General features: G+C 43.6%; 2 protein-coding genes across 3 annotated transcripts in view; one reads left to right on the top strand and one right to left on the bottom strand.

The window, feature by feature from the left end:
- Positions 1-538, bottom strand: part of LOC131460660 (retinoic acid receptor gamma-like) — a 38,264-nt gene extending 37,726 nt beyond the window's left edge. Inside the window, exon 1 of the mRNA XM_058631329.1 lies at positions 304-538. The gene's annotated coding sequence lies outside the window, so the exon portion shown is untranslated. The remainder of the gene's footprint in view (positions 1-303) is intronic.
- Positions 539-15,296: 14,758 nt separating this feature from the next.
- LOC131461338 (nuclear receptor subfamily 1 group D member 1-like) lies at positions 15,297-25,860 on the top strand. 2 transcript variants are annotated; one of them, XM_058632515.1, is made up of 8 exons: positions 15,297-15,940; positions 21,933-22,244; positions 22,356-22,444; positions 22,571-22,715; positions 24,205-24,800; positions 24,976-25,161; positions 25,252-25,462; positions 25,555-25,860. In XM_058632515.1, the coding sequence occupies exons 1-8, from the start codon at positions 15,922-15,924 to the stop codon at positions 25,749-25,751; spliced, it is 1,755 nt and encodes a 584-aa protein (XP_058488498.1). In that variant the 5' UTR covers positions 15,297-15,921; the 3' UTR covers positions 25,752-25,860. The 2 variants fall into 2 exon arrangements, with proteins under 2 accessions (XP_058488498.1, XP_058488497.1); XM_058632514.1 differs by lacking the exon at positions 15,297-15,940 and adding an exon at positions 17,927-17,975.
- Positions 25,861-26,356: the final 496 nt, after the last annotated feature.

Raw genomic sequence — 26,356 nt, 5'->3', positions numbered from 1 at the left:
AAATGAAAGCGCACGGCCACAAGCCATCATCACATGGAGCAGCTCCACAACACACTCAAGAGCTGAGCAGCTCCCATTCCCTTCTTTTGCTGTTTCTGTTGTTCTTTGTCCCTCTCTCAAAAAATCTCTGTTCTCAATTAAAGCTGTCCTCAGGAAATTCAATCTCTCCACTCATGCTGTCCACACACACACACACACACACACGCACACACACACCTCACTCATGCTCTGACATGTTCTCTGTCCGTCTGTTTCTTTCTCTCACACTGCCAACAGGCTGAAGTTCTAAGGAAGCCAACTTACCACAGCTGGGATGGAAACGCCGCAGAGTGTGTTGTCGGTTGTCGAGGGTGTAAGTCAGAGGAGAAATGAGCTGGGAGGCAGAGTAGTAGCTGTGTTTGTCAGTCAGAAGTCCCTCTCACGGTGACGATAGAGCTCAGCCTGTTGCATTCCGCCTCCCTCTTCTTTTCCCTTCTCTCTGTCTCTCTCTCTCTCTTGCTGTCTCACTCACTCACTCACTCACTCACTCTCCCTCTCTGACTAACATACACCCTCCCTCTACGTCTCTCCTCCTGAAATCATTGTGTACTTTGATTCACAAACCCTGCCTCTATCACGTGATCCAACACTTCAAATATACAGCACATTTTTTACCAGCCGCAGAATGCCCGAAGGAAGGGAAAACAGGGTCCAGAAAGCTTAGGTTTCAACTTGCTGCCCACCCCCTCTCTTTTTCCCTCTTTCCCTTTCCCCCTTTCCTTCTCTCATTCTGTGTGTGTGTGTTTCTTTGTCTCACAGTCTCACGCTTTACCTCCATTTGTTCGACACTGTACTGTCAGTCAACACTCTTTTGTTGGAGTTCACTGTTTGTTTTGGATTTCTAAATTAGTTTGTCCTCTGCTCACCGTACAAAGATAGACCAACACACACACACAGGTAATCATTGCAGGCACATACACACACACTGCTGTAATGAAAGAGTCATTAACTCACATACACAAACACACACACACGCTGCAGAGGGGTTACACACCTTGGGGGATATCAATATCAGCCCTTGGCTTTGGCTCCGTGTTTGCAATGCCTTGACTTTGGGATTGTGGCCAGCTCATGTGGGAGTCCAGGTGCCTGGTGCCAATCAAGAGCCACTCAATCTTTTAAAATGAATCATTTGTCCCATTGTGAGACAAATGCAACATCTCATCAGTGTCCTCGTGACTCAGGATGATAGAAACAAGTGAGAAAGTGGACGTTTGTGGCAGTGCTCGATTTGTATTTTATAAAAAAAAAGTATTGGACAAAATGTCAATGGCAGCTCAATCTGTACCGAAATGGGAATTCACGCGGCTACAGTTAGGACGTCTCTTTAGGAAACTGCCCGCTTTCTATGTGAGGTGACTTCATTAAATCTCCAAAATGCAAATGGCCATGAGCAGTTTTCCATCTTGCCGAGCCCGAGATGTACAAAGAGCCATTCACTCAGCATCTTTGAATCAGCTCAAGTGGACGCTTTTCCTCCTACAGGATTTTCCTATAAGCGAATCATCCCAGCGGTTTGCTAGTAAGGAAGTATTTAAACGGAGATGCATTTGATCTGTGATGAGATCAAACCTGGCCAGTCATCCCCCGAGGAGCTGAGCTACCTGCCTCTTCATGTCAGAGATAAATCTGTCTGCTACTGTCTGTCTGACTGCCTCAGTTGCATGTTAGCCCGGCATTGACTGACTCACTGACTCACTGACTCACTGACAAAAGCAACAGTTAGTACAGGTCACCTTCCAAAACAAGAGCAAAGACAAAACCCACACATTCTCCTCACACTTTGACAAATTAAGAAGGTTTGGAGACTTAACTGAAGACTGAAACTTAAAAAAAATAATAATAAAAATGCCTCAGACTTTCCCTTTAATTCAAACTGTGCAGAGAGGCCTTTTAATTGTTTGTGTGTGTGTGTGTGTGTGCAAACCAAAGAATAAACTAATAAACATATTTTTAGCTGCACTGACATGACATGTGTTTTGAATAGAGGAGCAAAAGGAATATATGGCATGGATTTTCCTGGGATAGGATTTCAAGAATAAATATGTGTAATTTCTTCTGCTGTCACCATAGATTGTAGATAAAAATCAACGTTTGGTTTGAAAAGCGAAGTCCAGGAAGGAGGATGGAAGAAGCTGCCATGGGGCGGCTCCACCGGTGGAAGTCTATGGGAATATGAGACTCTAATTTTCACTTCATTTATAACGTCAGTAAACATTTTCCTGAGGAGGAAATGGTCTCAATCGCTAGTTTCAGGTCGTCTTCAATAAAATGATGTGATGTCAATTTTGTTATGTTCCCATTTAGAGGGAAATAGATGAAAAAAGACGAGTGATTGACAGCTGGTATCGTCCAATAAGAGGCTGGACACGTGTGACGTCTGTGCATTTCTTGAATGGCAGTTACTTTTGCAATCGCACCATTTTCACATATACAATCGTTACCGACTCACTGTACCTTTGTCTTAAGCTCAGAAAAGAGAATTGAGCGCCATATCTGAACCGATGCGGCGTCCTGATCGTGCTTTGGTTACAAATAGGAACCTGGAATCTGTCCAATCGGAGGTCCACTGCTGTCAGCATCTGGGCGAGTGCCACACTTCTCGCAACAGTGTCAGGGAGAGAGGTGAAAGGTCGCTGCTGTTTGTGTTTCTGTGTCAGTGCAATGCGCGGCGATGTGGGGAGTGCATGACATCTGGCTGGAGTGTGAGAAGGGCATCTGTGTATTTCTGACTGTAAATCTACGGGGTGGTAAAAAGCATCCTCTCTTGCACATGTGACCGCATGCTGATAAACGCATGCACGCACACACACACACACACATTTGTTTTTGTTTAGTGTCTGCGAACGTCACGACAGAGAGTAAACGAGGAACACGTCGGTGTTTGCCGGCAGGTACGTTACTGGAGGTCCTGCCCCTGATAAAGAGCATACAGTCGTACGGCACAGAAGAAAGAACAAAGAAATGGAGGAAAACTGAAGGAGGAAAAAAAGAAAGAAAGAAGGGGAGCTTATAACTTTCTGCAGAGCTTGAAATGGGGCCCTTCTTGGCAGCGAGCAGTGGAGAAACCGCAGAATGGTGCGACTGTGGAATTGTGGGGTGGAGGAGGGGGGGGGGGGGGGGGGGGGGTGAGGCGAGGCAAAAAGGACAAGGAAGGAGAGAGTAAAAGAGGGGAGGGAGAAGAAAAGAAAGGGTGAAGGAGGACTGGTGCGGACGGCAGGTTTTAATCAGCAACAGGCTGTTGGTAATGAGATCACTATCCCACTGCTCTCAGATTGATGTCATGTGAAGCTGTGTGGAGCACAGAGAGGCATGCAGAGGATGACAGGCATGCATGACAAGCTCACTCACTCACTCACTCACTCACAAACATACGCACATGTGTGTGGAAAAGGTAAAGAGACACGCGTATTAATGCCGGCACACGCCTGCACTCCTAAACACTGGTACCACACACACACAAACACAAACACAAACACGACGACACAAAGAACCTCGACTGCACCACAACACCCTGCTGTTAATTTTCTTCAAGCAAGAAAGAAGAGCTGACACAAACATAATCACACCCACACATACACCATAAACATATTTTGGGTCCCAGGGCTCCTTTATGTCTTTTCTGTCTCTCAAACAGCGAAACATGGCTACACACAAAGAACATACTGTATGAGTGGTGAGGGTTGGCTAGACATGCAGGCAAAAAGAAGAGGGAGGAGGGGGGGGGGGGGGGGGGGGGGCTGGGGTGAGGACAAGGAGGGAGAGAAAGGAAAAGGTAACAGTTGTCAGTTAAGGTTTTTGTAAAGTTTAACACATGCCCAAAGATACGGGCTAAGATTTCCATCCACACACAAGCAATATCACCCGGGGGGGCCGAGTGAACAACAAAACCAAAAAGGTATTTTAAAAAGATGGCAGAAGCGTATTTGCATAATTTATGTTTTTTTTCTGACTCGTGCCGTTTAAGACGGAGGAGAAAAACAGAAGACGGGAACGTAAAAGGAGGTGGTGGGGGGGGGGGGGGGGGGGTGTACATGTGCATGCAATGAACAGTGAAATAGTTTTTCCTTTATAAACGTTCCCTAAAATCCAACCATGATGTCACCGTGAACCTGTTGTGAACTCAACTCTGTCAACTACCATTACCGCTCTCCTCTCGGCTCTCTCTCTCTACCGCTCTACCCCACCGCCGCTCCATCTTCTCCTAACACACTCTGTCCCCACTGCTCACCGCTTTACCTTTTGCCACACGGTGTTTCCTTGCTGCATATTTCCTCTCAACACACACACACTGTGACACACGCACTGTGACACACGCACTGTGACACACACACTGTGACACACACACAGCTGCACATTTTTATGCTGCTATTCTTCTGAAGATGCTGCACTGAGTTCCATTCATTTACAAAACCTAAACAAAGCATTATCCATGACCATAATTCAAATCTTAGACCTCAGAAATGATGTTCTACCTCATTAGGACCAGGCTTTGGTTACTGGTCTTGACAAGGTCAGTGTTTGTGCCAGAAAAGGTCCAAAAAGATAACAAATACAACAACACACACTTGTACGGCAGTCTTAGTGAGGACACTTTAATCAACTATATGCCTAACTTTTACCTAAACTTAGTTTTAACCCTAATCAAGTCTTTGCCCTCACAGCCCATTACACACACACACACACACAAACTGCTAACAGCCATTTGGAAAGTCTCTGGTATAACAAGGACAGTTTTAATCAGAACAAGCTGGCATATTTTGGCCAAGACCTGCACTTATGGTAATTCAATCAGAGAGGGAGGGGAAAGAGGAGGAGAGAAACTGAAAAAGGGGCACACGGAGGGTAGCCGAGTGTGAGACGGGGAAATAAGAAAAACAGAGGGAGGAAAAAGGAGACAGTGGGCGGATGGGAGGGTGAGGTAGGGGTTGAGTGGTTGAAGGAGTTTGATCCACATGTGGAAGTGATTGTCTAATTACAGCAGATATGTATAAGTGTTACTGCCTGCAGGACAGATGGTGATTGGAGGGGGCAGAGCTACGACACTCAGATGATTGGATAGTGAAGTGATCAAGAGGAGACAGAGATCGAGAGAAGTGTCAGGATGGCTCCCGAATCATCTCCTTTTATTTTGTTTCTATTTGACCTCAGACATGGGATTCCCCCCCCCCCCCCCCAAATTTAGTGACTCCGAGTGACGCAGCTCCTTCACAGGAGGCCTGATTCAGCAGCACTCGCTGTCTTTGTAGCCGGAGCCAGCAGCTTAGCTTTGGATCAAACCGGAGAGCGTTGGAAAACGGCTAACACGACAACTCTCCAAAGGTCACAGCATTTATCTATCAACACCTTTAAAGCTCATTAATGGATGGATTAGATTTTACGTACTTGTCAGGAACAACATAGTGAAATGTAAAACTGTTATTTCACCATTTTACACAGAGTTACAGGACGTGCCGTACCGTTTCTTGGCGAGGACCAGTAACTTCCTGGAATCTTAGCTCGTAGCTGGGAAACTGGTCCCAGCCAAATAATAACCAGGAATTAGCACATTACCTCCCATAAACAGCGAGCTTTCATACAGATTAAACAAACAAGATTTAACATGTAAGTTAATGAGCTTTAGAGGTGCTGGTTCAAGGTTTTTTTTTTCTCCAAACAGAGCCAGGTTAGCTGTTCCAAGTCCTGCTTTTAGTGTTTGTGCTGAAATAAATGAAGCGGCCTTCGCCGCCAGCTATGCAGACAAGAGAAGGACGCAAAGACGCGTAACTATTCTCATAAATTGAGGTCAGTTTGTTGATACTACAATTGGCCCCATCTTCCATTATTTACATCTTACTTTCATTTTCCTCCCCACAATTCATATTCACTAGGCAAAAATATCTGGTAAATACGATGTGACCATGTGATACACTACATTTCAGCAACTGCCTGCAACAAAAAGCTATGTAACAAAGAGAAGAATGTTGTTTTCAGTGTGTTTTCCAAACCTAAATCACCAAACTCACCTCGGCCCAGGAGGAAGCAGATCCAGAACAAGGACCCAGGGCGACTGCAAAGATCTCTGGAAATAGTAAAAACATAAAGTGATGGGTTAATAGTTTGAAATTCATTTTTTCAATTACTATGTTTTAACCTACAGTATATAGAGGCTATAAGATGTGTATTACACTCAGGGTTTATATAAGAAAGCTTTTCAACAGAACAGTGTGGCAAGGATAACACAAGTAGGGATGGGATAATACACGATATTATCAAAAAACATAATAAGAAACAGCTTATACTAAGCTAATTATAGTGAATTTCTATCATTAGGACAATATTTCTTGTGAATGACTTAAAAATGCGGTCTAGTGCATGGGGGTTTATTTTGAGTCTGTGTGTGTGTGTGTGTGTGTGTGTGCAGGTTTGCATAATCATTGTGTATAGTGATTATTGTGAGTGAGCATCATTGTGACATGAAGATTTCATATCCTGTCCTTTGCCTATTAGCAGTAGCAGTGACACGCTGATAAAATGCATCCGGTGAAATAAATACAGTGCTCTTGTTGGCCTCCTGGTCCTCAATTATATTACAGTATATAGCTACTCATTACTGCTAACGCTGATGTTATCTTCATCATCCACCCTCCATCTACGGCTTGTCCTTTTCTGAGCGTCACATAAGAAGCTGATGGCGCTGGGGCAAGAGGCGTGATGGCACACCCTGAACGAGACCATGAGGATGACAGTGAGGATGAAAATTGTTATTATTAATGTTATTGATTTTTGAAATGCTCTCCTCCTCTCCTATCTTCTTCTCACCCACCTCTCCTTCACTAACCCCTCCCTTCTCTCCTCTCTCCTAACCAAACCGGTCGAGGCAGACGTTGGTACACAGTCTGAGTGTGGTTCTGTCAGAGGTTTCTTCTGTTAAAGGGGAGTTGTTATGAGTCGGCGTTATACAAACCACCCGGTGGGGAACAAAGGCCTTTCTGCGTGGAGTTTGCATGTGTGCGTGGGTTTTTTTTCCGGGTTCTCCGGTTTCCTCCCACAGTCCAAAAACATGCAGATGAGTGTGAGAGTGAATGGTTGTTGTGTCTCTATGTGTTGTCCCTGCGATGGACAGGTGACTCTCATGTGCAGCATAAGTTGTGTTTTTGTAATTCCATTTTTTAAGAAATATGAGTCATGTCCTTTGTAACAGATGTTACACTAGTTCATCTGTTTACTCTGCACATGTACACTCGCAGAAAACATAAAACAAAATAATCAGAGAAGATTATTGAAAGGAGGCTTTTGTAGGTAAAACTAAAAATGTTACGATCACAAACAAGTCTTCCCCCCCCCCCAAACTCTGCCTCCACTTTCCTCACAACAAAGATAAATACATTAAACTGTTTGGATACAGTAGAGATGGAGCTGCCACCCTCAGGATAATCTGGCACCTCTTCACAAGAGCCCTCCTGTCAGCAGATCTCGCAGATCTTGGCTGCCTGCTGCGATATCTGTCTGCCTGTCAGAAAATGTAAATGCCCTCTGGAGGGTAAATACATGCAGGTATTAGACGTCGACAAAGCTTTGTTTTGCTGCAGGAGGCAAATAGGGTCTGTGAATGTTGCTCCGTGTGTCCTAATGCCATACAGGCCTCAGTGCGGCCACATTGAAACCATTCCCCCACCTTTACCCTCAGACAGCAACAAATTAAGATGTTTTAGCCTTTTCTGCAACAATGTAAGGGGACAAAAAAAAACTTTTCCTCTTTAGCAACATTGCGTCAGAGAGGGGATTTTCAGAGGTTTGCTCAACACTGCCAAAATCACTGCGTAATTTGTTTTTATTTATATGCCCTGCTTTGCTCAGTCGTTGCCACACAGCTGACAACACAAATCACCGAAGCCGCTCTGCTAATTGAGCAATACTCATTTGGGCTCCGTTGCGATCACAGATGGCTTTTTTACACAGATTTTAAATTGCTTTGATCAGCTGTTTGTGTCTGATCTTAGGCTGGGAAAATTCCTTTCTCCCAGAAAGGTCTGAATATGAAATCGAACCACGACTTCTGACGCTAACAGTCGCTCTCGCTGCTGTGCATTAGACAACAACACCACATTCATTATTCATCATATTAGGGGAGTTATCAGCCAAACTCACCTCTCCTGGCAGGGGAAACAAAGGCCCCTCCCCATCTCTCATCACCATGGTTACTGTCCGAAGAACAGAGGAAGTGCAGAAGCTCTTCAGCCACAAGTGAGTGTGCCAGGATATGGCGCATCATATCTGTGCGCCTGTATATCTCTGTAATGTAAAATAAAAAAGAAAGGACACAAATTTATATCATGGCATTAATTCTGACTTTGAATAAAAAAACATTTGTGTATGCAGCTTTACAGGGTCAACAAAGAGTTCCCAGATTAATAAAGTGATGAAAATCCTTGTCAAAATATTACTGCAATATGACATAATACAAGATGATTGCCTACAGTAAGTTTGCCATGGACGAGTGGAAGGTGATGGATGAGAGCATCGTGCACATCTCACGTAACACTCGGAAATACAGAGAAATAAATATGAAAATATGAAATTGAAATCTCCACAAGTGGGGACCTGTTTTGACAACGTCCGTAAATACATAAGCAGCGCGCATAGCTACAAAACTATTGAGGCGTCATATTTTTGTGGCCCTCCCTGTGACTCCAATTAGAGCACCACTGCTAATGCGCTGGACGTCTAATTCTGTCTTCAGTGCTTCTGTGGTGAAATAAACACGTATATCCACGCCTACGCCGAGCAGCGGTGAGTGCGGAGGTTTTATAGTCAAACAGGCAACTGAATTTAAACTTTGCCAGCACTTAAAGGTGCAGCGTGCAACAATTATTGGTGATGTTTCATGTTGCAGCTGAATATCCTTCACTTCACGTTCCATTACGAGTCTGGTGGAGAACTTTCGTATTTTTCAATTAGCATCAAAACTCAAGAGACACTAAGTTTGTCCATTTCTGGGCTGTTGTAGAGCTGACCCGGCTCCTGGCATTATCATAAAAGGCTGATTCTGGGGTAATGAAAAACTGAAGTATAATTATATTATCGTTCATTTCTGCCTAAATTAAATAACTGAAGCTAATGTTGCACACTGGACCTTTAAAATAAACTTGGTGAAACACCTCCAACATAGGAAATTGACAACTCAACCCAAGCCCTCATTTAGTCAAGCTTGTACTGCCACCTTGAGGAAAATAAAGAGTACTGCTTTTCTAACCCCTAACCCCAGTGGGACGTAGGAGGGAGGTGTGGATGGAGCTTTTGTCTGGTACACTATTGTTGCCTAAATAGGTAACAGCACCACCAACAGATGAGCTGTGATTCTGCAAACATGCACATTTACTTAAGATATATATACAGTATATTATAAATATATTAGTTTTTAATTTGAAACAGTTTCTTTGTCACATGCTCCTTCTGTGCAACCTCACAATACAGAGATACACTATTATCAGCATGAACAGCACGTCCCAGATAACTGCTCACGTCATGATGACCTGATTCACTGTGGAGACCACAGACGCAGCCGTCCTCAGCACCAGCACTGCAGTAAAACTGCACGGCACTATTTAAACCACAGAGAGGCACTGCTTCATTAGTTATCACATCTGTGAGTGAAGTAACACGTGCAACCAACCCCTTTACCTAAGTCACACAAACTTAACAAAGACCAACAGTTTGACGCAGACTGAGCAGTTTACAAACAGACAATTGTGTCTAATAACAAGAAAAGGCAGCACACCTATTCTCAGGATATCACAGACTTATATCTTATATAAAACCTCTTATACAAACCTGAACTATCCCTTTAACAACCTCATAGACCAAGGGTGTCAAACTCAAATGTCCTGGGGGTCAATGAGCGTCTATTCTAGTCAGGAGGGGGCCGATAGGGGGCCACAGTATTCTATCACAATATCACAATAAAGATAGAGAGAATTTCCAATTACAGGTGTTTGTTTGGATTTGTAAAATAAATCATAATGTTGACAACTGAAATTAAAACACCAAACATGTGGAATATAATGCATTTAATAATGTGATAGTTACAATCAAATGTCTTATTATTTGCAATTATATATTTATATGTGTGTGTGTATATATATGCACATACGTATATATATATATATATACATATACACATACACATGTATATATGTACATATACACATGTATATATGTATATGTATATGCATATGCATACATATGTACACATATATATATGTATATATATATATATATATATACATATATATATATATACATACATGTGTGTGTGTGTGTGTGTGTATGTGTTTAAAGGAAGAGGTTATTATTGTGATATTTAGCAGTGGGCCACATGAATTCAATTGGGGTGACACCTGTGCTCTATAGCCTAGTTCTCAAACTCTTGATTTGGTGTGGTCTACCGCTAAATATCAAGTTATAATGACTTATTTCTGTATGGTTTTTTTTTACTTGCAGATTTATTTGTTTTTCTTGTACACTATATCTCAAAATAATCACTTTTATTTTGAAATTTGGTGATCAGTAGAATGATGGACATAATTTGATATAAATATAAATGTATTGGAGTATATCATCATTAATAAGGTGATGAACATATGTCTGGGATCATCGTCTCATGATCAGGACATTTCATGTTTTCACTCGGTAGGAAAGGAGTTGGAGGGACAAACAAGAATTTACTTCAAAACCTTTTTAGCCGTCCAATTAAAAAAATGTTCAATCAATTGATCTCTGTATTAGAAAAAGACACAATAATAGTATTTTTCTAATATTCTAAAAACAATAATAATCAAAGAGCAGAGCTGGCCCAAGGTGTCCTGATCACCTACACCACACACCTCATAGTGTGTGAAAAAGAAAAAAAATTATTGAATGAAATCTAGATATCTTAACAGTGTGGATTTTGTTTTATTTTGTAGTTGAAGATTGCTCATTTAGTGCACACATCTGTTCAACCAAAGTCATTAAACTGGTTTACTTTTACATTTAATTCAAACCAGTAAACCCGTAAACCTCAAAGCTTAAAAAAACAGGAGTGACAGTTGTTTTGCGTAAATAGCACAACTATAATTAATGCAATTTATAATGATACATTTGTATCAATAATAGTCAAGCACCAGCTACTCTGATGTGGTGGGACCCCCCCATCAAATTCAGTTCAGGGCCCCATAAAAGCTTAGGCTGGCCCTGGTTTAACCACACAGACTGTGACCTGTTAGCCTAGTTACCCACAAGTTGGAGGAGTTGTTTTTTTAAATTCCATTCAGCTCACCTATCTAGATTAAGACAAGAGGTTGTGAATAGAAACATCCCACACCCAACCCCCGAGCGACAGAGACGTGACCTACATCCAAGTCTCTGTGCGCGCGCGCTGCCAGCAGCAGCAGCAGCAACAGTTCGTCTTTTTGTCGCTCTCTAAAGAGACACCATGGGTTTTTTTAAAGCAAATTTGTGCTATTTTATGTTGGTCGTGTTAAACAGGCAGATCCTGACCTACATTCACCGTGTTCCAGCCAATCCCCGCCGATGTTTCACAGCTTTCAGCAAACACACGCTATCTGCGGAGGGAGGGAAGGGAAACGTGATGCGGAGGGGGGAGCAGCGGGGGCAGTCACGGTGAGCGCCGCCCCTTCCGCACGTGCTCGCTCTTTCGGCTGAAGATCGTCTATGCGCGGACAGACAGCCACACTCGTGATTGAAATAAAATAAAAGACGACACCGAGAGAGAACATGGAGATAGGCTGTGCGCATGCGTAGGGTTTAAACCTTTGATTAAATACAAACAGGAAAATGCAAATTCTCAAACAATAGTTATTTAATAATGTATTTACTTTTGTGTCTATTAACTTAAATCTTTAGTTTATGCTTTTCTTCTTTCTTGTATTGTATTGTTTAGCCAATGACTTGAACATGTTTGATTTTAAGTGTTGTTTGGACTGTTTCAAATAAACTTTATTTAAAACAACAACAACAAAAACAAACAGAAGACAAAAGGACCCAATTGTTTTTGGATAAAGAAAGAAATATGGAATCTATTCCATATGTCATGTCATTAAAATAATTTTGACTTGTGACCTGTACTGTGGGTGAATTATTAATGAATTATGGCAAAGGTTAATGAGTGGTCCTCACATGGTGGTGGCAGTATGATAAGTGGCTGTAGCAGATTTATCTCTTTGGAGGCTCCCTCTTCACTGTTAGTTCCCCTGACAACCAGAAACCAACTAGTGCTCAAAATGTAAAATCCATAAATATGCATTCACCGTGTAATCACTTTAAACTAAGAATAACAGTGTTTTCCTTGTTATAATATTAACCTTTCACCCCGGGAGAGAATCCTCATTCACAGAGTCTGCCATTCAATACCATCTTCAGTTACGAATTGTCTTTAGAGATAAGCTCAAGATAAGTTCAAGCTGAGGCTTACCTTCTCTCACCTTTTCATGGACTCTGACGTGACTTTAGAAAGCCACATTAAAACAGTCACAAAGTCTGTGTACTATCATCTAAAAAGGTGGTTCTCACACTTTTTTATACCAAGTTTGAGTTCTCAAAGTAACACCATTATCACTAATGTTTAAATACAGTGCTTAAAGAGGCAGAGATTAGTCAGCTACAGAATTTTCACATCATAATTTGCTCTTTCATCATCCTCCTCTTCCTCACATATACTTCACACACTGGTATAGTGATATTAGATAAAGATGGAGCGAGAGATAAGGTGACTCTAATCATTATTGTTTCATTTATTGTTTCTCCACTCCGAGCACAAACCCTGGTGTATACAGAAGAACAGTATTTCTGATTTTCACTGGTGGTACACGCACCACAGTTTGAGAACCATGGATCCAAAGAATATGTCAAGACTTAAAGGATGTACTGTATGGCGTGGCAGGATCTGGAAAAACTGGTTCATGTCTTTATCTTCAGTTGATTAGACTACTGACAATGCAGTTCTCTCCGGCCTCCCAGAGATTCAGAGCGCTGTTGCCCTTGTTGCTGCTGACCAAAAAAAGTGGAACACTTCACTCCGCTTCTGAGGTCCTTACACTGGTTTGCTGTCTGCCAGATAACCGATTATGACATACTATTGTTAGTCTATAAAGCACTGAATGGTTTGGGCCCAAAATAGATTTCTGACCTTCTGGATCACTATGAACCACTCAGACCACTATCTGGGTCAGGTTTGCTGTGTGTCCCCACAACCAGGAAGAAACACGAGGAAGCTGCTTTCACTTCTGTTTGCCAAAAATAGCCATAACTGGAACATTCAATTTATTTTTCTCTCTCTCTCTCTCTCTCTCTTTCTTTTACTTCTCTATTTACATGTTTTTCTTGTGTTTTATCATGCTTCTTATATCTTTTATGCTACTGCTGTATTTGTCTTTCCTTTTATTGAAATGCATTGTTGTTGAAATTTGCTAAACTTGCCTTGCATAGAAAGGAGTGTATTCTGTTAGTTATAATTAGAAACTTCACATTATTGAGGGGTAATATATTTTTAATATTATTTTTAACAACAAAAAAAAAATAAAAATAACACATGCATCTTTATACACTTTGCTTACTGTCACACATTTGACACATACATTCACACACTGCTCACACAGCCACCAGGAGCAATTTGGGTGTCTTGTCCAGGGACACATCAGCATGCAGAGGACAGGAGAGGGGGAGTGAGCCTCACTGAGCCACAGACACCCCCCTCAGACCACAGTTAAACCTGGTATAAACATCCAATCTGGGTGAGCAAATCATAGGCAGACCTTGATAATTACAGGTCTACTCCAGAAACCGCATCCAGAGGTGGTTTGAGGACATGTGTGGCTACATTCCTGAGCATGTAGGAACAAAATCCATCTTCAGGATGGATTTGAGACCTCCTCTCAGCTGACGTCCTCTAACCTGGTAGAGTTTGATTTCATTTCTCATTTTTTAATGGTGAAAGATTAAGTTTTGATTTCCTTCACTATTCTTTTCTCTTCATCTCTCTGTCACTCGCACAGATGCACACACAATTGACATCGCACACGTCTGCAGGGCTGGCCCAAGCCTTAATGGGGTCCTTAGCAGTATTGGAGTAGGGCCCCTCATCCCACCACCTCAGCGTCACCTGCGTTTGATGTATTATTGATACAAATGTTATTATAAATTGCATTACTTATAGTTTTGTTTGTTTTAAACTTAAAGGGCAGTAAAATCCCAAAAGGGGCCTAGTATTCATTTGCACTTTCTTATTCAAAGTGAAGCACTAAATGTGGCAATACTGAATTTGAATTGAAACATAACAAAATAAAACAGCAGACAGTGCATCAGCTATAAACTAGTAAACCAGTTTAATGACTTTGGTTTTTAGGAAAAGATGTGCATGAGTCATGTGCAACAACAAAATGAAACCAAATAACTTGAGATAAACACTATTGAGATAAATAAATGCATACACAGAGACACACATTAGATATTTTTGTTAATGTTGTTGTGTTTTAGTTAGTGTTATTGTGTTTTAGTTAATGTTGTTGTGTTTTAGTTAGTGTTATTGTGTTTTAGTTAATGTTGTTGTGTTTTAGTTAATGGTGTTATGTTTTAGTTAATGGTGTTGTGTTTTAGTTAATGGTGTTGTGTTTTAGTTAATGTTGTGTTTTAGTTAGTGTTATTGTGTTTTAGTTAATGTTGTTGTGTTTTAGTTAAAGGTGTTGTGTTTTAGTTAATGTTGTTGTGTTGTAGTTAATGGTGTTGTGTTTTAGTTGTTGTGTCTGATCATTTGCAATCTATAATGTGAACAGTTGGTCAGGAAGATCAGATTCTGATTAGATATGCTTATAAATCCTACTTCTAAACAATGCCTGTCTAATTCAGACTCGACGTCTTGGCGCCGAAACAAACGTCGTCACCACCACCAAGAACTACAAACGGAGTGAGACCTCCCGCATTCCCCTCCCATCTCTCCCTCGCTCCCCTCCCTCTCGTCGCCGAGCCCAGGCAGCTCATTAGCATAAAATGTGTGTCAGTAGGGCAGCGCCAGCTCACATGCCATGCGCACATGCTGCAGAGCTTTAAGCAGCATTCCAACGTCGAACGAACCCAAAGTGCCTTCAGCACGCGGGGCCGTCAGCCAATGAGAAAGTGAGAACCAGTAAAAAAAAAAGGAAAGAAAGGGCGTAGGAGGGGGAAGAGGAGGAGGGGGGGTGTTTTCAGAAAGCGTGACAGACCGAGAGAGAGAGAGAGAGAGAGAGAGAGAGATCCCTGACATCTACACATCAGTAAACAGGAGATTCAAGATACACACGCAGAGCGAGAGAGAGAGAGAGAGAGAGAGCGAAAGAGAGAGAGAGACGGTCACATTTTTCAGGCACCGGAAAACGTGCTGGTTATTTTAGGACCCGTGATGCTTATTGATGAGTGGGGGGAGCTTTAAACTACTTCCACTCAGGTCGTGTTTTGGTGGTGACTGTACACGCACTCGCATTGACACTGAGACGCCTGTAATCTAGAGAAAGCCTCAGTCCACAGTGATCTCTTTAGGTGCGAGCACACGGAGCTGGTCCATACTGGGAACCATCTAAATCCTCGACTATTTCTTTGTTTTTTAACAAAACAATATTATATTTTATTCTTGCGCTTTTTATTTGTGCACTCACCCTCAGATGCTCTGTGCACACTCGTGCTTCTCTGAGCTTTGGGACACTCTCTCTATGCCGAGGCAGTTCATGACTCTTTCACCTGTTTCAACCAAACTCCTCGGTGTCGAACAGCAGCAGCAGCAGATCCAGTCAGCCCAGCTTTAAAACGCCCTCAGTCGAACTGCAAGAAGAACCAAGTGATCGACTCAGTATCGATTCATCGACAAGGGAAAACATGGAAAACAGCCCAGGTGGTAAGTCGTCTTTAAAAACCTTCTTACTTTCCGTGTGTGTGTCTTTAAATTTATTTCAAAAGCAGATACTTGATATGGAAGCAGCAGCAATGGTGCCTGTGTATGTAAAGGGTATATAGATGTCATTGCACATTGTCCTTATTAATATTATTATTATTATATATGATATATATTTATATATATATATAGTATAGCTGCATGACTTAGTATTTGGAATGGACTGATGCCATATTCAATATATGATACTGGTCAGAATCACTGGATTGCATTTTTTTTTTTCAGAAAAGAAAATGTACTAAGAGCATTACGGGAAAACATGCAAATTAAAAGCAGCAATGGTATTTTAACTGAGTCATGTTGGAGGCTGTTTATTTCTTCTCTCTGGTGATGGAAGGAAAGTGTGCTGCAACAGTTTAGGAATATGAACAATGTAAAATGGCTGTACTGACATTGGTATTGATAGATGGAGACTCAAGGATGTGATGCTATATTGGTATCAGACACAAATGAATCTATCTATATATATGTGTATACATATATATATATATATGTGTGTATATATATATATATATATACATATACATATATATGTATGTGTGTATATATATATATATATATGTATGTATATATATATATATATATATATATAGATGCATAGGGTGACATTTTGGTTCTTGTTCATCTGCCAGCTGATGACGAGGAGTCAAATGCACCTGATACTGAAGTGTGAACCACAGGATGCAAGTGAGCTCAGTCCCCACGGCACTGACACTGTAACCTATATGTTCCACATGCATGTATATCTGCACCTCACTGGGTGGTATTAAGTGAGGTCAATTTAAAAACAAACATGCCTTTGAGTGCGATTCATGTTCATGAATGGTACATTTATAGGTCTCAGTGAAGTGGAAGAGGGAAGTCCTCTCTTGTCAATCTTCTTTCATTCTCTCACCGTAAACATGTGAGGCATGACCTCAGACCCCCCGCCCCATGTCATGTATTCATTATTCTGTTTTTAGCGTGATTTCCTCACTCTCTGTGTCATTCTCACCTACGTCCTCCCTCATCCTCCCATTTTCCACTCCTGTGCTTGTGCTGCATTCAAGAGAACCTGCACAGAATGAGTGCATTGTTACCTCTCTCTCTCTCTCTCTCTCTCTCTCTCTCTCTTTTTCTTTCTTTCTTCAGTATGACTCATGTTTAGGCTTCTTTTGGCTTGTCACTCACTATTGGCTTATACTGTATATGTTTGAATCAGTGGCCCCTCCCAGCACATGTGAGTAGGCTCTGTGTCAAGGAGCGGTCACGCCTACTCAGCCAAAACAAGTGGCTCCTGCCAACTTGTGTTTCCATGTACTGGCCCCATGTGTGTGTGAGTGGACGGGCCCTGCTCGGAGTAAACAGTTTGTTCTGCCAGGAACTGAGTTACGAAATAAATGTAGTGGGAGGAAGCCCATGATGATGATGAATGTCCCAGTTTTGAAGAACCTTTAACTCTGTAGCTCAGTGGGACACTGTATTCAACATGACTCTCTGGTTTACTAACATGTGACACGTTGACAGATATGGGTCAAAAAGAGGACATTTCATTTATACTTTTCATTCATAAGTACAGTACATGTTCCTTATACTATACTCATTTAGAGGAGTTATTAATATGGCAGCCTGTAATATTACAGTTGTTGTGGTCATGATCCACAAGTCTAAATTATTATTATTATTATAGAGTTAAATGACTCATTTAATTAGTTTATGCTTGTATGTTTCTCTTTCCTAATGTCATGTTCAACACTAAGAGTACTAATTATTATTATTATTATTATTATTAGTATTATGACTCAAATAGGTGTGAAGGTAATGATCAAAGGTAACAATGTGTTGGTGTTCTACATTTTAAGAGTGTCAGAAAAACTATCTTACACTATTAGTTGCCCCAGGTCTCGAGGCAAATGACGTCATCAGAAAAAGAATAAGAGATAAGCTCGCCATTATATCGTTGAAATGAGGAGAATCGTTGATGTGTGGGTTACAGAGGGTAAGCTATGGCGTGTTTTCGTCTCCTCCCTGTTTGACACGAGTGGACTCCACTGTCGTGACAATGTTTAGAATCATGCGCCTGATTTTTATCAAACATGCAGCTCCACTCCTCCTCGAGCCTGACAGCACGTGTATCCAGCCTCGGCATCCACGTGCCGCGCGTGATTCCCGGGCTCCCCGCCCCTCGTGGTCGTTCCTCTGCGCCGCCGCTCGCGCTCACTCATCCCCTCTGCACGGGGATTCCTCTCTCTCTCCCTCTCCCTCTCTCCCTGGTAGCTTGGTCAGTGGGTCAGAGAGGTTTAACGTCGTCCTGGTTACTATAACCGGTCTAAAATGTTTAAAGGTGTTCATTAAAGGGACACTGTTTGATACCGTCGTGTCTCTGCGTGGCGTTTGAAAGGACGTGTCCACCCGCCAGGCTGTGTTTGACGTGGTACGTGGCTGTGACCTTCATGAACACTTAGAGGTTACACCTTTTGTCCACAGTGTGGAAGCTTATCTTATAAACTCCATATAAAACAAGTCATAAACTATTTTAAAAGACAGTAAAAAAAACTGAAACATAAGTTCAATAATAATTGAACTATTTCTATAATAGGTGAACATGAAATCATCGGCAGATTTTTTTTATCATTTCCTGTTGCTTACTCTGCTTTTGTTGTTGTTGATGATGATGATGATGATGGATCTAAAGTCTGCCAGCAGATTAATAATTACCTATAAAATATAACGTGAAAGCAACAACGAGGGCGAAGGCCTTGGAGCAGTCTGGTTAATGGTTAATGGTTAATGGTTAACCGTAAACACTGTACAAGTGTGATTTATATGGTGGTGAGCCTACGTGATACTCATAACTCACATATAAAAAGTGGGCGAAGTCTTCCAGTTATTCCAAGGAGGCCAAAGTGGAAGTATAAATGTGTTGTACAGCCACCAGGGGGCCACACCGCTGGTTGTTTGAATGGAAGTTTATGGGGAAAACGAGCGATGAATAAGGGAGTTAATGGTCTCAGTTGCTACTTTAAACTCTTCTTAAATAGAACATGATGTCAGTTATATAAATGATGTTTCCCTTTAGAGGAAGTAGTACAGGCGGTGTTGCAATTGGGCCTGAAAAACTCATAGAAATGAAAAGATATTATAAAATATCTACTGAAAATAATTTTACTTGTTGTGTTTATTTGTAAGCACATCTTCTTAGTTGGGGTTGAAGTGGTACTTTTGGTCAATGGGAATTATTTATTGGTAATTGGGAGAGAAAATGTTGTGCTCCATTGTTACTGATGTTACATATTTTTGCACTTTTTTGTTGTTTGTTAGCTGTTGTATAAACTTATTTTATGTCTGCCTCTTTTTCATCAATATAAAAGGGAGATAAATACGTATAAAAGGTCAATTAAAACCATTCAATAATCGGCAAGGTCACCTTGAATGAGCTCCATGGACATCATGCATATGCCAGCTGACTGTTCATGGCTTCACTGCACATGAACACATGTTTACAGACTGAGAGGAAACATGTGCTTCCTCTCCCTCTGCCCCCTCAGTCATGATACAAGCATGTTGACTGTACACTGTGTGTGCGTCTGCCGTTTGCATGTTCAAGGGCTGGGAGAGCACAAGCCCCAGACGTAGGCTGGTCAGTGAAGTGTGTTGTTTGTGCCGTGCAGCTCTCATGGCCATTTGTGTATCCATTTGGGTCACATGTCGCAACCTGTGGGCCGAGTGCAGCGGCGCTGATATTCTCAGAGCTTGTTCTGGCTCCCAGTCAAGGCAGATTCCAGGAAATTTACAAGGAAACTGAATATGGAACGCGTTGACACCAGAGGGGCGGGGATGTTGACTGTGAGTGTAGAGAGAGGGTGTGTGGAGCTCGTGAGACGCTTTCCTCTGTAGGTGATTCACATGTTCACATATTTGCATGTTTCTCACGCACGCACACACACACGCACACACAGAGAGAGGAAGCCACACATTCAACATTCATGTGTGAAGTGAAGTCACAGGCTGACAGACACTGGAGCTGCCACCGCACAGGGGAACTCAAGGCCACGCAGTGCCTCGCTGTCAGCGTTGACACGTGTGAGGAGTGGTATTAAGGAGGCACTTAGAGCTCAACAGAAATGCAGCACGTGTTTTCTCAAGGAGAGAATACGCACACGGCTCACGCCGATGACTCAAGGCCCGTCAGGATGTGCCCAATTGCTATCGGTTTGATAAAACCAGCACAACGGCACATCCAGTCCTCTTTTACCTGGCGTGCAGGAACCTGTTTGTGATAAACGGTAGAACAGGATGTTTTCTAAGAAACCGCAAACGTGCTGTTATGATCGACGCGGCGTGAGCCAAATGACACAGAATGTGAGGCATGCAATCGTCGTGCCTGGGAAGTGTTTGGGCTCGTAGGTTTTTAATGCTCAAGTAATTAGACACCTGACACACTGTTCTAATTCAAAAAGAAAAAAGGAGGGCAGAGTGTGCACAGGCAATGACGCTGGAGGCAGTAACATGACCTGAATTAAAATCATGTCATGTCATAAATCATATTGATTATATCTTCACAACTGTCACCACGTTGCTTTAAATCAAACGAACGGTGCCAGCATTAGAAATGGGGGAAGTAGGGCTCGCACAGGAATCAGCTTATATGAGTGTGTCAGAACCACGTGACTGTGCACAGTGTCGAGTGACTCTGTGGAATGCATCATCCTGAGGTATCTGTGCCCTGCCTGCTGTCCCCTTCATCTGTAGTCACAGCATTAAAGCCCTCTCTCTCTCTCTCCCCCCCCCCCCCCCCCCCCCCCCCCCCTCTCCCTCTTCCTTCCAAACGTGATCTGCCCTCGCGCTTGTTATTGTGCTGCTGCTGCTGTTGTCTACACGGGACTGCGCAAAGAGCCTTGTGAGCCGGGCGGGAACTGTGTCAAGAGTCCATGTGAGCGCTCGGTCAGGTGGCTGGCGGATAGATGGGTCTGCAGGCTGAAAGCCAATGCAGGGAGGGAGGGAGGGAGGGAGGAGTAGGAGGTAGGAGGTTGGAAGAACAAGAGGGGAGGAGGATAGCGAAGGGAGGAGGGAGAGGAGAAAAGAGTCAGGCAGGCAGAGCGCTGCGTGGCTGGCTCAGCCTGCACGTGAGGGGCAGGCTTTCATCTCACAGGGAAGAACACTGTCTGCAAAACAAGGGTGGGTGGGAGGCGGTGGGAGGCGGTGGATCGGCGGCGCTGTGGTGAGGGGGTAATAGGGCATTTCCGATGTGATGTGACAGCCCTAAACAAAGGCCTGTTTGTGGCTCGCTGAGAATATAACGTGACTTACTGTATATCATCGTGCATATCATTTCCTCTTTTTTCCACGTGCATTTGCTGAGACCTACATTCATTCTGCAACATGAAGACGCAAAACACATCGTCTATTTGATCTGGTCAACTATTTTGACTTATTATGGGCCGTGCAGTTGCGGCATGTGTCATGTATTGCGTCACAGAGATGAGAATCCATGGTGTGACTGTTGGCTGTATGTGGGTGTTAGTTCTTCCAGCAGATAAGCCTTTTTTCTTTCTTTTTTATCATACCTGCTCTTTGTGTATGTAGAATTATTTATTTACAAAAGCCTCACTGATGCGTGCTCCATGATGCTAAAGTATCGCTTATCATGATCGCACGCAGCTCTGTTCTCACTGGCTTTATGAGAGTTGGCACAGTGAACATTTTTTTATTTGGCCGCCGGCCAGACGAGAAACAAAAGACATTGGCACAAATATCCAGGTCAGAGTTATCATTGCTCAGGTTGTGACGCCTTTTTTAAATTATTCATCAGATCAAATATCTCTTGTCCCAAAAAGGTCGGGGTTTTGTGTGTCTGTGTGAACGTGTGCCAAACCAGGGTATTGCCCTGCACGTCCACGTCTTTTCAACATGTGATGAGGATCACTGAACTCAGATCTCGCCTCTGTTCCTCCAGGTGGTGTTATTTTGTACGCCGGCTCCTCTGGCAGTGCCAGCCCGAGTCCTGGCAGCCCTTCAAGTGGATACCAGACCCAGTCGCCCTCCTCCCACTCGCAGCCTTCGTCCCCAGAGGGTGTCTCCTTTCAGGAGATTGGGGCCCTGAGGCAGCGAGGGGAACGAAGGGGCGGAACACCTTCCCCGAAAATGGTCTTCCAGTTTCCCGAAGTAAACAATGCCCCAGTCGCCCAAGTCACAACGGTGTCATCGGCGACCTACAACCATCCCACCGTTGCCAAAAGACCTTGTGGTTTCACTGGCACGTTCAGCAGTAAGTAGCCACACTCATTTCCCTCCTTCCTGTGATGCCTTTGTGTTCCTCTGCCAGCAAGTCTGTCTCCGTATTTCTCTCTCTGATGATGGATATGTGTTTCCTTCACAGAGACCGGCGGCATGGTGCTTCTGTGTAAGGTGTGTGGAGACATCGCATCAGGGTTCCACTATGGCGTTCACGCCTGTGAAGGCTGCAAGGTGAGACTGAGATTAGACTTCTCTCTTCTTTCTTTCTTTCTGTGGGTTCACACTCAGAGAAACACTGTCACACAGCAGACGTGCCTCAATGTGTCCCTCTCTCTCTCTCTCTCCTGTCATTTCCAGGGTTTCTTCCGACGCAGCATTCAGCAGAACATCCACTACAAGATGTGTGTGAAGAATGAAAACTGTCTCATCATGCGGATGAACCGAAACCGGTGCCAACACTGTCGTTTTAAGAAGTGTCTCTCCGTGGGCATGTCCAGAGATGGTGAGAGACAGTTGATGTGCTTATAAAATACATGAAGACGTACAGAGATTACAGAGAGGAGATGCTAATATACATAAAAAAGGAGTTTTTACAAAATAAAGGGTGATTCTAGCAAAGAAATTAATTTCCTCTTTCATATTTCTCTCCTTTCGTCTTTTGTTCCCTCTCCGTCTCCTTTTCTCCTTGCCCTGCTCTCTGATTTATGGCGAGAGGAGCTCAGGAGTCTCAGTAGTCATCAGTCATACAGAAATTCTGACACGTACACTTTTATTTTGGGAAATTGGGGCACAGCGTTGTTGATTACCTCCTGTGTTCACCCAGATGTACAGTTTAGTTTTTTTGCATGTTATTCATAAAACCTGCACTTGAAAATATAATAATAATATTACAGCAGCTTATCTGCTGCACTGCATCACTTTGCCGCAGGAGCCCCGGTCTCTGGGGAAACGGCTGAACTAGGTGATAATAAATCATGGTTTTTCTGGAGCAAATATTTTTAGTTGACCCAAAAAAAAAAGCCAAAAGGGAGGAAGTTAAAAAATCACCTGCTAATTCATCACATTGCAACAGGGACACCATATGTTACTGGTTCCTATCCTCACAGAAAAATAGAACTCTGGTTCTAGCAGAGCCAACAGGAACAACCTCAAATCGCCCTTTTTTTTTTGGATTTTCACGTCTTGACAACGCGACGCCTGCTCTCACATTCGTTTACCATAATTTTTGTCCCACCTTCAACCCTTTTACTCCTCACCTCTCCTACCTGCCGCGTGACCTTCCCTCTACTGTGGATGTCATTTTACTAATGACATCATGTTCAGTGCACTTGACCCAGTGACCTACTTCCACGGGAATTGAGAGAAGGAGAGCTCAAGTGAAGGGCAGAAAGAGAGCGAAAGAGAAAAAAGGGGGGGGGGGGTAGGAGGAGGTGGTGGTGTAGCATACAGCTAGAGCTATAAATAGGGCTGTCAGTGGAGGTGCACTATTGGAAAGGGGGGGAAGGGAGGACTGCAAAGGCTGGAGAGGAAGATGAGGCGGGCGCATGAGATGAAGGCTTTACTGTCTGTGTCGTCGTGAAACAGCTGTGATGGAGACAGACGCGCCACACTATTGGGATTAGTTGTCCGTGTAGAGATTAGAGGGGAGGGTCAGATGCTGGATTCATTTTAGAGCTGAAAGTGTTCTGTTGCTCTTTATTGGTTTAATGTGAAAACTGTTTGTGCCAAGTGTGTTTTATTCAAGAAAACTCCACAAATGCAGAGAATAAGGCCTTTACATCCAGAGATGAACCCCCTTTCACTTCTGCCCAGATTACATCTCATCGATCGCTCTGACATAGAGCCGATCAACCTGATTCATAGAGTAATGTGAAGATCGTTTAACTGTCTGTGTTCCTGCTGCGGCTGATTAAAATTCTGCCGGCGATGCGCTTCTCATCAGTAAATGCTAACATCTCATGTCCCCTTTTGGTTTTCTCTTCTCTCCATAGCCGTGCGTTTTGGCCGCATTCCCAAACGGGAGAAGCAGAGGCTACTGGACGAGATGCAGAGCTACATGAACAGCCTCAACGAATCCGCTTCCATGGAAATGGAGGTGTCCTCTCCCCCCGACGCCCTCGCCGGTGCCCAGAACCAGACGAACGAGGGCCCCGCGCTGCAGTCTTACCAGAGCGGCTTGGTGAACGGCGACGGGAAGCCGCTCAAGATGGCGTCCCACAACAACAACAACAACAACGGCGGCGGCACTCCCTCCTCCTCTTTCCGGAACAGTGCGGCGCAGGACGCGGCGATGACGCACACGTCGACCCAGACGCAGCACGCGCCGCACAGGGAGCAGGTGAACGTGACGTCGAGCTACGGCAGCGCCCCCACAAACTGCCCCGCTGCCCCCACTCACAGTGAACACTCCGCTAATCGTCATGTGGATAACGCCCAGTACACCTACTCCTCCAATCAGAACCAGTGTCCCGTCAGCGGCAACATGTCAGCGCAGGCCTACTCGTCCAATCACAACGGCTTCCCAGCCAGTGAGTCCCAGAACCAAAACTCCTGCCCCTGGAAGCTGAATGGTGGCGCCAAAGTGCTGGTGAGTCTTTTTCTTTCCCAGAGAACTATCTATCTATCTATATATATATATATATATATATATATATATATATGTGTGTATATGTGTATATATGTGTGTATATGTATATATCTATGAAAGTTGCATCAATAAAATGTCCCTAACACATCTTGATTTGTCTCCCTGTGTCCTGCAGGCATGTCCACTCAACTCCTGTCCTGTGGCTCCAGCCAGCCGCTCCAGTCAGGAGGTGTGGGAGTCTTTCTCCCAGTGCTTCACTCCTGCTGTTAAAGAAGTGGTGGAGTTTGCAAAGAGCATCCCAGGCTTCCAGACCCTCAGCCAGCATGATCAGGTCATGCTGCTCAAATCCGGCACTTTTCAGGTAAATCCACTTGATCCAAAGTTTGACTTTGACTTCCTCTGTTCACCGTCTGAGTTTAGATGTGTTTCTAATGCCAAATTCTTTTCACAGGTTCTGATGGTGAGGTTTTGCTCATTGTTTGACGCCAAGGAGAGGACGGTGACCTTCCTGAACGGGCAGACGTACTCGCTGGCGTCGCTGAGGGCTCTCGGCATGGGCTCTTTACTGGACGCCATGTTTGATTTCAGCGAGAAGCTGGGATCTTTGGGTCTGGAGCCGGATGAGATGGCTCTCTTCATGGCCGTCGTGCTCGTGTCAGCCGGTAAGACTCGTTCCACTTGTCGGCAAACGAACACACACACACACACATAGACAGATCTCCTCTGACCAAGCGTCTTCCTCACTTTTTCACAGATCGCTCCGGTGTTGTGGACGTGGGAGCGGTGGAGCTGCTGCAGGAGAATCTGATCAAAGCTCTGCGGTCTCTCATCACCAGTCGCCGCCCCGACGACAGCACCCTCTTCCCAAAGTTGCTGCTCCGTCTGCCAGACCTGCGCACCCTGAACAACCAGCACTCTGACAAGCTTCTAGCTTTCCGCATCGATCCCTGAGGTCAGACGGCGGACTGAGGTGTCTGCTTTGGGGAAACCAGGCCGATCACATACAGAACTCTGGCCTCTGCGTGATGGACAAGATGTGGGAGCCGTTCCGTGCCCACCTGCTGTGTACTCTGTGAAGAACGGCGACCAGCAGGAAGCAGAAGCTCCTGAACTTGAAACTCACCTTCTCTCCAGTTGCTTCCAGGATAGCTAAAAAAAAAACTAAAATAAAAAGAAATAAACATAGCCGGTGTTCTTCCTTGGGTTCCACGGGTCAACGTCAAACCTCCGAGTCACTTAGCTTTCACTCCTGCAGTTTATCTTCTGAAGACCAAAGTGAAAGAGGGCTTCTCTGTTCCTCCCTCTTATCCAAGAAGGAAACACACAGGCTCCTCTTTCCCTGGAAGAGACGTGGACACAAACACTCATTCATCAGTCCTTTCATACTGTACATTCATGCTCTTACATTACTCTATGATGATATAGCAATAGAAATACCCGTCACATTTGGGAGAACACGTTGCGTTTGCCTCGTTGGAACCACCCTAAGCTATTTTGACCGCATGTTCCCAGTGAGGGAAATCTTTATGGAAATCATCTCATCTGTGAATGAGAAA

This window comes from Solea solea, chromosome 6 (genome assembly GCF_958295425.1).
Source record: "Solea solea chromosome 6, fSolSol10.1, whole genome shotgun sequence".
In the NCBI taxonomy this organism is placed as follows: Eukaryota; Metazoa; Chordata; class Actinopteri; order Pleuronectiformes; family Soleidae; genus Solea; species Solea solea.
This window is presented reverse-complemented; position numbering and strand designations above follow the sequence as displayed.

Bases quoted from the DNA above. Each gene is read 5' to 3' on its own strand.
- LOC131461338 (XM_058632514.1), top strand. From the start codon at position 17,942: ATGAGGAGAATCGTTGATGTGTGGGTTACAGAGG. The intron at 17,976-21,932 runs GTAAGCTATGGC...CTGTTCCTCCAG, and splicing joins TGATGTGTGGGTTACAGAGG to GTGGTGTTATTTTGTACGCC. The intron at 22,245-22,355 runs GTAAGTAGCCAC...TTTCCTTCACAG, and splicing joins TTTCACTGGCACGTTCAGCA to AGACCGGCGGCATGGTGCTT.